This window comes from Nansenia antarctica (assembly GCF_963989245.1).
Source record: "Nansenia antarctica genome assembly, chromosome: 2".
Lineage (NCBI taxonomy): Eukaryota > Metazoa > Chordata > Actinopteri > Argentiniformes > Microstomatidae > Nansenia > Nansenia antarctica.
The window spans coordinates 56,226,482-56,242,662 of NC_137675.1; the positions used below are offsets into that span (position 1 = coordinate 56,226,482).

Here is a 16,181-nt window from a genome sequence, read left to right on the forward strand (position 1 = left end):
GGGATAGTGGCAGTTGGTGCCAGTCTGGTAGCATTATGGTAGGGCTTGAACCAACTTTATTTGTACCAACAGTGGCCTGTGTAGCATTGTGAAGAGGAGCACTTTTCCTCAGTTCCAGTGTTGTGCATTCTCAGAAATTGAACTACTGTGGTTTGTTTGGCACTCAGTCAGTTGAAGCGCAAACGTAAAATTGACGCCGTCACCTCAAGAACATATATCACGAGGACATTATTGAATAAATATTTTGACTCTGGGTAGCGTTTCGTTTTTTTTCCCCATTTGAAATACATTTTCTGTCCGTCACGCTGTAATTTCCGGGAGACAGGTGGTGAAGATATACAGCCTGAAAACAGTAGCTTCCGCAGTCCAGTATATCAACCGGCAGGATAGGGGCAGTGTCGGGAACACTTCCCGCCTCCAGCTCTTTATCCTCACTCATGATAGTGATAGTAACTGGCCTGGAAGATGAGTTCCTTGACAGTTGTAAATAATGGAGGCCATCACCGCTGTCAGTCCAACCACATTTGAAAAGAGCTCTGTGGTGATTTAACTGGCTAATAAATTAGCCTAAGAGTGTAAGGAGTACAGTGTCAACCATCAAGTCTGTAGTGTGCCAAGAAAGTTATCATGGGTGAGAGTGGACCTGTGGGGAGATTGGTTCTGAGATGGCTGAACAACAATGGGATGAGTGAAGAGAACTTGCATTTGGAGTGACAGCAGCAATCAGAAGAAGGGATCGATTCTAAGCTCTCAGCAAAAAAAAGACGGCCAACACATTACAACGTAAAGAGGGAGAGAGCGAGTGAGAGTGTCACCTCACACTTTGTTTTAGGATTAACAGAGTCAAACTCCTTTGTTTAAGTCGAATAATTGCCTTGCCAGTTTTCTCTTTGTAAGATATTCGAGATGAGAGAGGGAGCCAGGGTTCTGAGACATCTCTAAGCTTAGAGATACGTGTTTCCAATTCAGGGCGAGCCAGGCCCCTCACAATGAAAGTCAAACACTGAGATATAAAGCTAAGGCAAAACTGAGGAGAGGCTGTCCATTGCTTTGTCAAGATAAGGAGGGAAAATAGATTAGGTTTGAGCTGGAACACATGAAAGTAGGTGATTTAAAATGTACAAGTGATAAGAGGTGGACATTGAGGGAGTGCTGGAGAAACTGTATCTTGCCACTGCTTCGTACAGGTGATAGGAAGGTTGGTCTCCTGCTGGCTGTCTCTCCACAACAGGAATAGATGAAAACGCACGCACTAACAGAGAGACTGTTAAGATTCATCGAAATTGCTCTGTAACGAGATAACATGCTTCTCTAGTATTGCTCCGAAATAAATCCTTTTTTGAGTAGCTGTTGTAGTTTCTTATAACATTTTCAACCCTACTTTGAGGGAAACAGAGTTGAGGTCTCATGAAGACAACATTGTCTCTTCTAGTTATATATACTTGTTGATCTCTACATCGTAATTCTCTTTTCTTTGGGACCTCTCCATTCAATCATTAAGTCCTCCATACAAACCAGCTGACCTACAACGGCCAAACAGCTGAGAACCTATACCGTCAGGGCCTCCAATTACAGAGGCATAGCCCTCAGCTTCAATAACATATCAGAAATTAATAGGAACCAACTCTGAAAAAAAACATCAATACCAGGTAATTAGCTGGAGGATGCCAGCGGCTGTTAACGCAGAAATGAAGTTTAGCCAAACATGTTTTGACACAAACCTCCATTCAACCACTGGAAGTAAACCTCCGTCTGTCCAATCTCAACTCCCAGCCGAGGCCCCCAGAGACAATATCAACCTTCAATTGAGGCACGTAATTGAGGCTGAAGCGTGTGGATGTGTGGAAGCGTGTGTGTGCATGTGTGTGTGTGTGAGTGTGTGTGTGTGTGGGCATGACAAAAAGTGAGGAAAAGTGTGTTTGGAAAATATTATTTATTTATATGTGAGCTGAGGATCCCTAAATCACTAAATGCCTGTGGCTCTGAGGTGCCAGTCGAGCGCTGGCTGATTTGAATGGCTGGCCTTTATAGAGGGACCAGTCAGACGTGAAATCACACACAAGGCCTCCAGCATGAAGATATGAGGGAAACTGGACTATTAGGACTCAATGGGACAATAAGAGTACAATGCTTTTCTATCAAGTTGCCTAATGTCCGAGTACAAAGTACATAATCATATCCACATCAGGAACAAGAAAGTACATGGTAACAAAAGGTGAATAGAATAATAGTATTTCAACTTGAAAAAGACACAAGCATAACTTTAGTGCCTCTGAATGTGTCTGTCTGCGATGCTCACCTTGTCCCACACTCTCTCCCGGTCCAAAGTGATGACCACCATCGCTGGGTTGACCAGGTAACCGTCACTATTGAAGGAGAAGTCATTGTGTTCCCATGTTACGTTCAACATGTGCCTGTATAGGGATGAAAGCAATGAATTACTCTCTTCACACAAAAAAACAGACACAAGGATCAAGCAAAAACAAACAAGGAAGTATCAATTTACAGTACTAATTGTCACTAACCACAATCCGTTGCACCACATTATTTATGTGCAGAAATAATACATTTCGTTTGCTTTCCCTGTTAATTCTCTGTTGTCATGCTCTGCAAAGCTGCACTCTCACCTCTCCCATCCCCAGCAGAGGTGATGAAAGCATGCTGGGTAATAAACGGGCCCTCTGTTTTATCCGCGTGAAAAGCTCTGTTTAATCTGGTAATCTGTGATAATCTCATAAACAGGTGGAGTGATTTGTAATCAAAAGCTCATTAAAAAGAGCTGTAATTAAAGCTGTAATTGAATCTATTGACAGCCGAGGATAGAGTCAGGCCAGGGAGCGCTTGAAGTGGATTCCTTTGAATCAGAGCTTTGTGAGAGAACGCAAATATTGTGCCTCGGAGGGAGATAAAAAAGGGAGATAAAATTGCAATATCCCGTATTGATGTAATGACTATCCCCCATGTTTCGAATTTTGGCCATTGCTATTCCGCTCATGTATGCTTTGTCTATAAAAGTGCGTGAAGAAAAGTGGTCCAACAGCGATATCGTTGAAATCAAAGCCAGAAATAATGTCTCTCAGAACGTTCCGTTTTTCATGATAGGTTTCCGTTTAGAAAAGTTTAAGCTATCTTCCCTTCCGGCTAGCCGCTTTCAGAGATCAGAAAATTACTTCTGGTGAGATCTGAGGAGAAAGCAATGGTGAATTTTGTGGGGGTTTCATATTAGTATTATTCTGCTCCTCAAAGCTACCCCCTCGACACATGCTACCTAATGACGAGTCCCTCCACTCCAGACTCAACGACCTTGGCTAGTGCCAAATGCAGACACTGGAGCCATTTTCCCCCAGTAGCTGAGTCTCCCCTTTGGCTGATTAAAACTTTCTCTCTGACCAAATAGGATTTGCACCATGTTCTCTGGCACAGATGGCACCTGATTGCTCTTTTGGGCTGGGCTGGTAGCTATGACAAGGTACCTCATCTCCCTCCTTTCCCCCCCTCTCCCCCTCTCCCCCTCGCATCCCAGAGTCTCCAGTGGAGAGGTGCACACAGAGCTAATGTAGGGTGGATGGATGAACGGACGGATAAGAGTGCAGGCAGGGGTATGGGGATTAGAGGAGTTAGGGGGTAGGGGAGTGACACCAAGAGTAAAATGCTGTCACTCACACCACCAAACAGATGGGAAACCCTGCCCAGATGACTGGTGGCGAGCACATGGTAACATCGTCTGCCAACTCTCTCCCAGATTTAAATCAGTCCCCATTCTTTCTGTAAAGTTTGTAACTACTTTATTGTTTAGTCTCCAGAAAACAATGAATGAATGAATTGTCTTTTAATGATCCAAGTAGGTAATTGGGAACACAATTTCTACAACTTTTACAATAACAACCTGATGAAGGTGGGGGTATATGGTACACCCCGGTGGATGCCAAACCTGTCCCTCCTGAAGCTTCTCCTTCCTCCTGTCCGTTGTGTTTATAATACACTTTATTTTGTCAGGTCATATACAGTATCATGCTTTAATATGTTCCTGTTGTTTTATCTCAACCGAGTATTTGTTTTTATTGGATTCAAGTTTTTTTTTATTGTCGTAAGTCACTTTGGACAAAGGCGTCTGCTAAATGCCCTAAATGTAAATGTCAAAAAATGGGAATATCCCCTTAGCCCCTGACCCCTCCACTCACTTGAACAAGGTATCGTTGTTGGACGGCTTGACGGGGACGTGGCAGTCGTTGTGGCCCTCGGGTACGTAGCCCCTCTGCTTGCGGAAGCTCTGCACCCCCTTGACCACGATGGCCACCCCGTCCCGCACCCTCTTCCTCAGGCTCATCCTCCAGCGGTCCGTGATGATGCTGATCAGGCCCACGGGGAAGCTCTCTGGCGGGGGCATGTCCGGGTTCCCCACTGCCAGGCTGGGGATGATCCAGATGTAGCCGGGCCCTAGCAGGCCCGTGTCGCTGGCAATGGTGAACAGGTACTGGGCCTCCTCGTGGTTGCAGTAGACCAGCAGCACCTGGGCGTCGATCTGCTGCAGCAGCCGGCGCGCCCGGATGTCGTTCAGGCCGTCGGCGGACATGTCGAAGGTCAGCACGTCCTGCAGCTCCCACAGGAAGTAGCTGGTGTCGGAGAAGGTCTTGATGTAGTCCACGTAGGCCTCGTAGCCCGGGTACAGGCTGGTGATGACCACGAAGCTGTCCCAGTTGTACTCCTCCATCACCTTGAACATGCCGTTGATCTGCTGCTCCACGGAGGAGCCCAGCTGGAGGAAGGTGGAGCCCTCCCCCTGGAAGAGAAGACACAGCACAGGCAGATGAGCAGGGAGGACGAGGCCCCTTTAGGGTGTGTTAGCCTAATCAATTGGCTCAATTTATCCAATTGATCTAATAAGCAAACTGAGCTGGGTTTTTCATTTATTTGAGCTAATGTGCAATGAGTTTTTCTAATGACCTATCTGGTGGGGATTTTCTTCAGCTAACTACATGTCAAAGTACCAGAGTTTAGTATGTAGCCATTAAATCCCTCTGCAGAACTTTCCACAAGTACACTCACATGAACACACGCACACACGCATGCGCACACGCACACGCACACGCACACACACACACACACACACACACACACACACACACACACAAATAAACACACACACACACACACACACACACACACACACTCACACACACAGACACACACACACACAAATAAACACACACACACACACTCACACTCACACACACAGACACACACAACACTGCCACCACCCAACTGATCACCAGCCCTCCTAGAAGTGGTCTCTTATCCCGGGTTGAGAGGTATAAGTGATTGTGCTTTGTGCTGCTCTACCTGGGTCTGCTGCACCATTCATCATTATAACCCATATGTCACCCACTCGCCACAGCAACTCTGGCCCTCATCCATACTTTTGTCTTGCAAATGTAGAGGGATGGCACTATCACTGAGACCAGCTTCTGTTTTCTCTTCTTATCTATTTTCTCCTTGACCTTCAGAGGAGGGGCATGAGGATGTTGCTTGTGTTGACCGACGTGATCTAGCTAGCGAGGTACACTGACTGAGGTGTTTCTTGACAGTGTAAGTGTCTTATACGGAAAACAATATTTCAAGTTTTGTTTGAAACGGCTATACTGTTTTGTGATTTTTGGGGGGGGATCTGTGAAAACTTTGCAAATTGGCCACAAAAGGTAGGAACAACAATGATATCATTGCAGTTTACAATGTTGACCATGACAGTAAATGATTAATTCTGGCTGCTTAAGTCTTTACTTTATGCGAAATGAATGAATGACAAATGTTTATTGTATTCAAATTAAGCACTCCGCTCATAGAAATCATTGCACTATAATCACTATGTAAAACAAATAGCATCATAAATCATTTGCACCCCCAGTGCCTTGTGATAATAAAAGTGCAATAAAAGTTTCATAAATTACAGATTTTACTGTTTCATTCGGCGCATCTCAGGGTTAATGAGTAAGACTTGCACTTCTGTAATGGTGTTATATAACTTTTATAATCCATAAAAAGCTGATCATTGTGTTTCTTCCTAAAATAAATCCCTGATGTACTGTATATATTTTAAGATGCAGTGTTGGCCTCTCACCCTCCTAAGTGCCAATCACATGGAGCGCTGCACCGCAACGGTATCGGAGCAGTACACACACAAAACCACTGCTTCACTCAAACTGACATAGCTGGACCTCACCTGTCCCTTTGTCTCCCTAGGGGAGTGTGTTCTGTCACAAGCTACAAGCTGGTTTAGGTTCGGGGGTTGTGGGTTGGGGGGGAGAGTCAGGTATCTAGAGACCACATCTACGCTGTTCTCTCGTGACGCTGCTTCATTCCGCCTCCTGGTTGTCCTTCAGAGGAGTTTGGTGAGAAAGTGTAAAGTAGGTTAGCTTCATCCGTGTCTGCTAGATGTCAGACGAACATGGCTAATTCCACTGAGTCTCCACAGACTGTTTTCATCGCTCTGAAAACTCCCTGTGTCTCTGTTCGTCACTGATCACTGCACTTGTCTCTAAAAATCTCTCTGTTTCTCGTCAAAAATAATATCTCAGACAATAGGAGTAACAACCATATCTGTTCGGATCTTTGCTAAGGTTTTTCTTCTTTTTTTTTTTTTTACTGCACTTGATGTTGTACTTCGAAAACAATGTATACTTGTTGAGTACATACATCCTTCATATATATATATATATGTCTTCATAATTAAGTTTTCCCTATAAGTCTGTAGTAACTGTAATTACGCAAGTAACAAGGCCTCGCATATTGTGGATGTTGAGGAGAGATCGAAGGGATAGTGGAACAGCTTGCAGCTGCAGCTTGGATCCGGACACAGAGCAGGCAGACCTTATGCAGGTTGGTCACGGAGCAGGTTGAGGAGATGTTATAAATCTCCTCATTTTCTCCTTCCCCTCACTGTCCCGCAGCAAATCTGTCAAAGTTATTGCCTTTTTTCGTGCGTGCAGCCTGTTCCCACCACTCGCAAGCCATAAGTATTCATCTGCCCAAGTGCGAAATCTATTTGCTCCCGGGTTTGTGTATGTGTGTGTGTGTGTGTGTGTGTGTGTGTGTGTGTTTCTGTGTGTGTGTGTGTGTGTGTGTGTGTGTGTGTGTTTCTGTGTGTGTGTGTGTGTGTGTGTGTGTGTTTGAGTGTGTCATCTAGTATGTGTATATTATCACACTGTGACTCTCCGCCAAAAACGCCCCTAGTGTCTAGAGAATAGCCCCCTGCTAAGTGTGATTGCAACCTCTCAATTAGCAGTGTATAGAGACAGCTACTGTGGTCCAAATTAGCCTGGGGCATTTCAGAAGCCACAGGCTCCGTTTTAGATGAAACCAGAGAGCAAAACCTCTCAACCATTATAAAAACACACATCCAGTGACATTCTTATTCCATTTCTATGACACATATCTTAAGGCATGGTATGGTAGATCGGACATGGACAATACTGTCCTAGTCATCCTGGATGACTTTGGGGATTTCAATGAATCAGTCATCTGCTGTCCACTACCACTGCTGAAAGTGAAAGTGAATCCCCCATAGGTGTGATGCAAGTTGGAGAACTTGATGGAGATTGCTATCTTTAGAATGGTAAACCAAAAACAAATGTGTGGATTGCCCAATCCCCTGAAAGTAACAAGTAATCAAGTACATTGATTTTACATTCAGTCTTTGAGATAAGCTAGGGAGATTGCACCTCAAGATGTCCTCAAGAAGATTAAAGGCATCTACTTGAAAGCTTATCTCTACAGGAAATGGCCAGATACACAGGAGGACACATATCACTATACTCTGTTTCCAAACAACAAGATGGGACCAACATATATAAATTGGTACAATTGTTGGTACAACACACATCACGTTCCTTTTCCCTAATGTGTTAATTGCTCTCTACCAGATTGGCCTTGCGTGATGGTTTTAGTCAGTCCTCAGCCAGGAATCCAAGTATTTGTGTGCGTGAGAGCTTTGTGGCTATCAGATTAGCAGTTGAGTGCCGTACAAAGTGCATGCATTGGGGTCAGATGAGAGTTAAAAGCAGAGTACAGCACTGCATCACAGATGCTTTAAGGGGAACACTTGCTTCAAACCCTAATCAATACAATCTCATCCCCCTTAAAAAAAAAGCCAGAACCCTTCAAACCTGATCAGAATATATTGCCCACTACACACACTTACTCAAAAAACAAAGCTATCTAGATCAGATGGCGGTTGTTTGAAGGACTTCCTCAAAACAAATAGCTTCGGGAGTAATTATTGATAGACGTGGAATGGATCCAAAAAAAAGGAAAAGAAGGATTTGTAATAAAAAACAAAGTTGGATTACAAGGGCTCGGAATTGGGGTCCTAAGGTGCTGGGGAGCTTAGAGGTCCGTAGTTAGGAGGAAATGATTCAGGAGCTGAACAATAAATCTGAGGAAGGTAGACCGTTCCAGAAAGGCCTGTGAAGAGAAACCAGCAGGCAGACATCTCTCTCTCTCCCTCTCTCTCTCTCTCTCTCTCTCTCTCTCTCTCTCTCTCTCTCTCTCTCTCTCTCTCTCTCTCTCTCTCTCTCTCTCTCTCTCTCTCTCTCTTGCACTCTCTCTCTCTCTCGCTCCTCTCCCTCTTTCTCTCTGTCCTTCTCTCTCTCTCTTGCCTTCCCATTTCTCATTATTTCTTTCTGTCTGTGTCTCTTGTCTCTACCTCTCTCACCCTCCTTGTCTCTCTCTCTCTCACTCTATTCCAGGGCAAGAGGACTGTATGCATGGCAGCCTCTCTCTCTCTCTGATGGGGAGTGACTTCTGGACATGGATCTCTGCCGCGGCATATGTCTGCCTGCAACACCCAGCGTGATGCGCCCTGGCACTGGCGTCATGTGCTCTACCCGTGCGCTGACGTCACGCGGTCCCTGTGCAGGGACGAGGAACGGACTCACAAGTATTCATTTGTCCTCCCCCACAAAATGATAGAGGAGATTTAAATGCAGTCTGTGGTGGTGCTGAAATACAATTATGTGTTCGAGATGTGTTTGCCAATGTTCATTGAATTGAATCCATTTCAAATGTATTTTTGTCACATTATAACAAATGTATGTCTTGCCGTCAGTATTTCATTTTATTCTGCCATACTCTGGTACAGTAGAATGTACAGTAGAATGTAACTATGGAGACAGCACAGACCGAGTTCATGCTGATGAACAGTGTGAGAAGGTTTTAGTATATTCAGTATTTACAAACACATCTACGGCACACTGAGATTGCAGACTCAGACTTTGTCCTTCTCGGTTGGTCTGAACAGCCGCCCTAGCGTCCTTACCCTGTCTAGACACAGTTCATACCGTACGGTATCTGTGCTATTAGCCTCCGAATGCAGACCAAGGTAGCGAGGGAGCGAGACAAGTAGGTTTAGGACGTGACGAAGGAAAAAAAAAAGAAAAAATGAAGCTGCTCTACTTTTGGGATAGGCCTGAGGCTCCCTCCTCGCTGTGAAGAACGAGGTCTGTCTCCCGCCCTGTTTTCTACAACCTCTGTGGCTCAGAGACCATGGGGGCCCAGTGAGGCAGAGGCACATTCTCAATATACACTCTCCAGGCACACTCACAACTTCCAGATTCCTTTGTGTAACTTTTGTTGATGAATTATGCATTTGTGTCGATGGGAGTCCAGCCATGTCAAGTTTACTGTATGGAAATGGTAATACGATTGGGGCTTTGGCGTAATTGGATGGCTCTGCTCTTTACAGCTCCCTTAGAGCTCCCTCCCTGGAGGTTGAACGACCACGACATACATGTTTCACGACATACATACATAATATGGCAGGGAGCCATCAAACTCCCTGTCACGTACTCAGTATGAGTGATGGAAGCGGGTGGAGGCTGGGGGTGGTTGGGGGGGATGACCATCCACCCACCATGTATATGTGACTGTACTGTGATGCATACTGGTGGGTTAAGTATGCAGTACTTACTCCTGATTGGCCAACTGCACTGTTGACTTTAAGTGGCCTGCCTGAACTATGCTATGCTATGCTATGCTATGCTATGCTATATAATATATAATGCTATATAATATATAATATATATATATTATGTGTGAAACTCTGAATTAATAGAGCAACTCTCAAATAGCCTGACTAGGGATGGGAATCGAGAACCGGGGTCCAGTTGAGAACCGGTAACATTATTGTTCGATCCGTCGAATCATCCACCTTTTATCGATGCCGGCATGTTTTTCTGACAGTTGCCCGTTCCAAAAAACGTGTGTGTCATGACGTCAAACTCTGCGGTGTTGAATTTGACTGTAACGTTTTATGTCACAACACCTATAGCAGGCCTATTCAATTAGCGGCCCAGACGCGACCCCCGATTGGCCCAGCCATAAAAGTAGAGAAAAACGTATTTCGCGAGTGTTCATACTGTAGCGAACGGAGACTTGGTAGTGTAACTCGCCCCATGCGGGAATCGAACCCCGATCTCCCGCATAAACGACGACCGCGCTAACCATTAGACCAAGATAGTTAACTCCCTTGGTGGAGCTGTTAACGGGCCTCATACAGGATCGTTACCATACAATAGTAGCCTACAGAACGTGAATATAACACCAGGGCTCTCAAATGTCACGCATTGGGCGTGGCAAGGTGTGACGTGTGAGCGTGTGAACAGTCAACCCAATCAGGGCATTGTTTAATATAACGTTGCTAGACACACTTTAACAAACAATGCCCTGATTGGGTTGACTGTTGCTAGAGCGTTATATTCACGTTCTGTAGGCAGGCTAGCTAGAAGTCCGATATCAACTCCAAAAATGTCTTCGACTTTCTCCACCCTGAAACGCAAAATTGACGATGAAAACCGTCGGTTTAACCCTGCCTGGACTGAAAAATACGTGTTTATTTTACCACAAAGTCCAAATGCCAAACCGATGTGTTTAATATGCAATGAGTGCGTTGCGGTACTTAAAGATTACAATATTCGGAGGCACCACATGGAGAAACACCCGACTTTCCGGGCCAACTTTCCAGAGGGATCTCAGGAGAGGGCTGCAAAAGTGCAGAGTTTGATTGCATCCTACAATCGGAGCTGTACAACGATGGTACGGACATGCACAGCCCAAGAGAGAGGTACAGCAGCATCCCTTCGTGTTTCCTGGATCTTAGCAAAGAAGAAAAGGCCATTCACTGATTCTGAAACCATGAAAGACTGTATGCTGGCCGTCATAGATGAAGTGATAATTGACAGCAAAATTAAAACGAGTGTGTCATCTGCTATTAAAAACGTTCCCCTGTCAGACACTTCAAACATTCGCAGGGTTGAAATTCTTGCTACAGATGTGTTTGAAACACTGTTAAAAGAACTGAAGAAAGCTGATGTTATGTCTATAGCAGTAGACGAGTCCACAGACAGAACCGATATCGCACAATTGTGCATATATGTCCGTTTTTTTGACGGCAAATGCTTCCGAGAGGAATTGCTCGGTTTACTGCCGTTAGAAGGACACACAACTGGCGAGATAGTCTTTAAGAACATTTCAGAATTTTTCAAAGACAATGGTCTAGATATGAAGCGTGTGGGAATGCTTGTGACGGATGGGGCTCCATCCATGACAGGGAGAGTAAATGGTTTGACAGCACGCTGGTCCGCTGTTGCACCTCAGATAACATCTTTACACTGCATTGTGCATCAGACGGTGTTGTGCGCAAAACTCAGCGGGGAGCTTAAAACAACAATGGACAACGTGATGGCTACAATTAATTTTATTCGCTCCACTTCGAGCCTCCAACATCGCTTATTCCGCAAGCTGCTGTCAGAAATGTCTGCTGAGCACCACGACCTGCTTTTGCACAACGACGTCAGGTGGCTGTCCAAAGGCAAGGCACTGGAGCGTTTCTGTGATCTCAGAGAGGAGATTACAACTTTCCTCCGCAGCAGCAAGCAAACGAAGGCAGAAACACACTTGAATCGCATACTGGACGACAACTTCATGGCTGATGTCTGCTTTCTGAGCGACATGTTCAAACACCTGAATGACCTAAATGTGGGGCTACAAGGCAGAGACAAAACTGTGATTGATCTTGTGGAACAGACGCGCGCGTTTCAAATCAAACTGGACCTTTTCGCGGCCGACTTGTGCACCGGCAGAATGCTGCATTTTCCAACGCTCCGCAAATGCGTCTCATCCCCGGCACAAATCACAGATGTGATGACTGATTTCATTGCGAGGTTGAAAGAGAACTTTGCTGGTCGACTGGATGGGCTTGCTCTGCCCGCAGAGGTGATGGGCTTTGCCAGAGACCCGTTCACTGCTGCAATAGAAGGGGACTTATCCACCAGAGGAAAGGGAGTGGTGCCTTCCATCGACGAGGGGAAATTCGTACTTGAACTTGTTGACATGCAGTCATCCTTAACCAGGCACGCGGGAAGGTATTTTGACTGGGGGTGCTGAGGTGCTGTCTATATACGCTACAGGGAAAAAAATTGCCAGGGAAAAAATTATAACGATTTCTTTCCCTCCCTCCCTCCCTCCCTCTCGCTGATTGCTCGTTCGCTCACACGCACACAGTTGCATAACGACGGGCCCCAATGCACGGGCAATAATAGTTAAGCACGCACGCACCCACACACTACAACGACGTAACGTTAAATATTTTACCAACAATGTGTTGGAATTTACAGTCATTTCCACTCAGCTCACAGTGTCCCACAATGTCCACAAACATGATGTTGACCATTATTACAGACAGCACTCCATGTCGATTGTTATTGCCTCTTAACGGAAGCCCTTCGCTGCCGAAGAATCGGATGGATCTGAATATCAGTTCTAATACGTTTCTGGCCGTCTGTTGCTCTTTCTCAACAACGTCCGACAGTAGAGCATTAATGGGAGTGTTGTTAAGCGAAGCAAGCAACTGCATCAGCATCTTCTTCCAACTCCACTTCAATTGTTCTGGCTGATTTAGCATTTTTGCTAAAGAACTCAGAGATTTCCTAGCAAGATATGACCATGTGATCACTAACATTAAAACTAACAAACACATTTTTACATTTATTACAAAAAACACATTTATTTTTATTCCCAAAAGCAACAATAGTTATTATATTGTTTTAACTTATTGTTTGAATAATATTTTTATTTTTTAAATTCAGGCAGGAGGAGCTCCTTCTGCCTGCCGCTAGGGGGTGCTGCAGCACCCTCAGCACCCCCCTTCCCGCGTCCCTGTCCTTAACCATGGCACAGGAGCTTCGCACTAATGGACCTGCGAAGTTTTGGAGTGATGTCAACGTGCACCAGTTCCCTAACATTAAGAAAGTAGCAATCCATGTGCTCAGTATGTTTGGATCAACATACACCTGTGAAGCAAGCTTTTCACACATGAACACAATAAAAAGCAGCTCTCGTTGTTCTCTGACTAACAGTACTCTTCACCAATGCCTTCGGATTGCATTGACATCTTATGAGCCAAATGTCACTGCTCTTGTTCAGAATAAAAAATGTCACTTCTCACACTAAGAAAGTCAGCGGGGTAAGATTAGATTAGATTAGATTCAATGTTATTGTTTAACTGTAACTGTAACTTGTTTAATTGTGCACTCAAGGCATTGATGGTTATTTTCATTCAGTTAAAAGCACTTTGTGATGTGCCTGGGTCAGCTATGACCAAAATGTTTATTTTACAAAAGGACTTTTTTATTTATTTGTATATGTACACTTTTTTATGCACTTTGAGATGTGCATGGGTCAGTTGAGACCAACATTTTGTTGTTTTACCTAAAAAATTAAAAAAGTATTGATATTAGGTTCTGTTCAATTACAGCTCTTTTATTGTGTTCAGCTATGACCAAAATGTTTATTTTACAAAAGGACTTTTTTTTTATTGGTATACTACTGTACACTTTTTTATGCACTTTGAGATGTGCATGGGTCAGTTGAGACCAAAATGTTGTTGTTTTACCTAGAAAGTGAAAAAAGTATTGCTATTAGGTTCTGTTCAATTACAGCTCTTTTATTGTGTTCAGTCAAGTCTTTTTGACGTGCCTGTGTCAGATGTTACCTAATTTAAAAGGAAAACTATAAATAAACTGCTTGTATTTCATTAGGCCTACATTCATTTGTGTTGGTTTGAAATGTGTCATTACCTGGTGCCTAGGCTACTGGTCGCTGAAAATGTCTGGCCCAGCAAAATTTCTTGGTTTTCAAATCTGGCCCAACTGAATTTGTAATTGAATACCCCTGCCCTATAGTATCCGGTCGCAAACTTTGTTTGAGAAAGCTGATAAAGTCACAGGTTATCTATTTCAAATGTGACAAGCAAAGTCAAACGAAATGCCGAATGACGAAACGTCATGGATTCTATATGTTAGACGACCTGCACTTCACTGCCACTGAATAATAACCCACCCATTGATACTTTGCGCTCCGTGCATACATGCCTATGTTTCTAAAGAAGAATAGTTTATTTTATCAGTCAGTTTTAGATTTGTTTTCCAAGTTATATCCTTTTAAGAAAAGGAGCATTGTAATTCATTTTAACATGTTCAAATGTTATTAGGCAGACATTCTAGACAGTGTCCAGAGACTCAAGAGATAATTAAACAGCTGCGCTGACGCTGCAAACCTGTGGAATCAGGAATCGATAAGGGAATCGATAAATAATCGGATCGATAAGCCGAATCGACAGTTGCATCGGTATCAATAACATCTTATCAATTCCCATCCCTAAGCCTGACCCTTGTCTTCTACACCTGGGAGCATCATGTTGTCTGATGACCAATGTGTCTGTGCTCCTCTGACCTATGCATTGAGCTTAACAAAAAAGTATTATGTTAGCCTACAGTACTATTACAACACACTATTCCCCCTGATTTTAATCATTCTAAAACATGATGATGTCAGATAGAATATTCAATTTCATGGAGTACGGCACCTCATGTCATTTGTAATCACATTTGTGTACACTAAAGTAATTTACCAGTTGCCTTTAAAAACAAGAGGGGGCATGCCTTTAAAACAAGAGGAGGCATGCCTTTAAAACAAGAGCAGGGTGTGGTGGGATCAACTCTGCCCTGTTGTGGGCCGGCCCGGCCCGGCGAAGGGAGCAGCCACTCTGGGCTGTAAATCCCCAGTGTGAATGCTGCAGCCAAGGCTTGGCTAGGGTTCAGCTTTTAACATTCCAGGCATGCGCATTTAGCCATGATTACTGCTATTGATTCATCCACTGTCCGTGCACTGAACAAGGACGGTGATTAATGATTGATCAGTGATTGATTGGTGATACCCACGCAGCTTTGATTTCATTTCCATCAGAAGTTGATATACGGCTGTACACAGCCTCGCAGCCAGATTAGAATCCACAAGATAAGGGAGGTTTTCGCTGTGTTCTGGTGGTGAAAACAAACAAGCACATTCTGTTAGGGGTTGTACTCGGCCGCGCTGCCCGATTCTTCTTCTGAAAAAAAGAACGGGAGGCTTCACTCACACGCACATCCATGGATTAATACTTAATTAATTAATTGATTGATTATTGACTATCAGTTATCCAATGATTGCTTCAACTTTTTTTTCTCTCACTTCAATAACAGACATGGAAAATACATAATGGGTTGTTTTAATTTAGCTAATCAACATGCTAATTAAACAAAATGTCCCCAGGGCAGGAATCCATTTTCAGTTAATGTTCCGCTGCCTCTTCAGCTCTGACACTCTACATTCACTGTATGAACACTGAATGAGGTTGCGCTGTTGGCTGCGTTGTCTTGTTGACCAGCTTGGATGACATCCCACACATCAATCAATGGTGAGCAATCTTTCATCCTTGGTGAAATGTATTCTATATAGTGTAACACAAAAGGCTTGACTACTGACAGTTGAAGGGTTGATTTAGAGTGTGACGTGCACAACTACACTCACTGTGAACCTCCTCATCTTCACGCTGAAAGATAAGATTCATATTCAAGCATATCCGAGACATGAAACAGATGTGCTGACTGACATCAAAGTATAGTTTCCACCAAGTGTTGTTGATGGCCGTGGTGGATCAAGAGAGACAGGGGTGTATGCCAGTTATAACCAGGGCCTTGCTGCCTCAGCCTTACACTCTTGGTCCTGGTGACTGAAAGTCCTCATACTCTACTCTGCTGTGAGCTGTGTTGTTGACGGTACTCTGAACTGTGATTGTTATTAATGATATAACA

At 44.1% G+C, this 16,181-nt stretch overlaps 1 protein-coding gene across 1 annotated transcript in view; it reads right to left on the reverse strand.

Moving 5' to 3' along the window:
• The window catches only part of grin2ca (glutamate receptor, ionotropic, N-methyl D-aspartate 2Ca), a gene marked incomplete at both ends in the record, with an annotated part of 36,964 nt that overhangs the window by 17,774 nt on the left and 3,009 nt on the right, over positions 1 to 16,181 (reverse strand). Inside the window, 2 exons of the mRNA XM_080524511.1 lie at positions 2,300 to 2,414; positions 4,182 to 4,780. Of these exons, the coding sequence (XP_080380637.1) occupies positions 2,300 to 2,414; positions 4,182 to 4,780 (714 nt within the window). The remainder of the gene's footprint in view (positions 1 to 2,299; positions 2,415 to 4,181; positions 4,781 to 16,181) is intronic.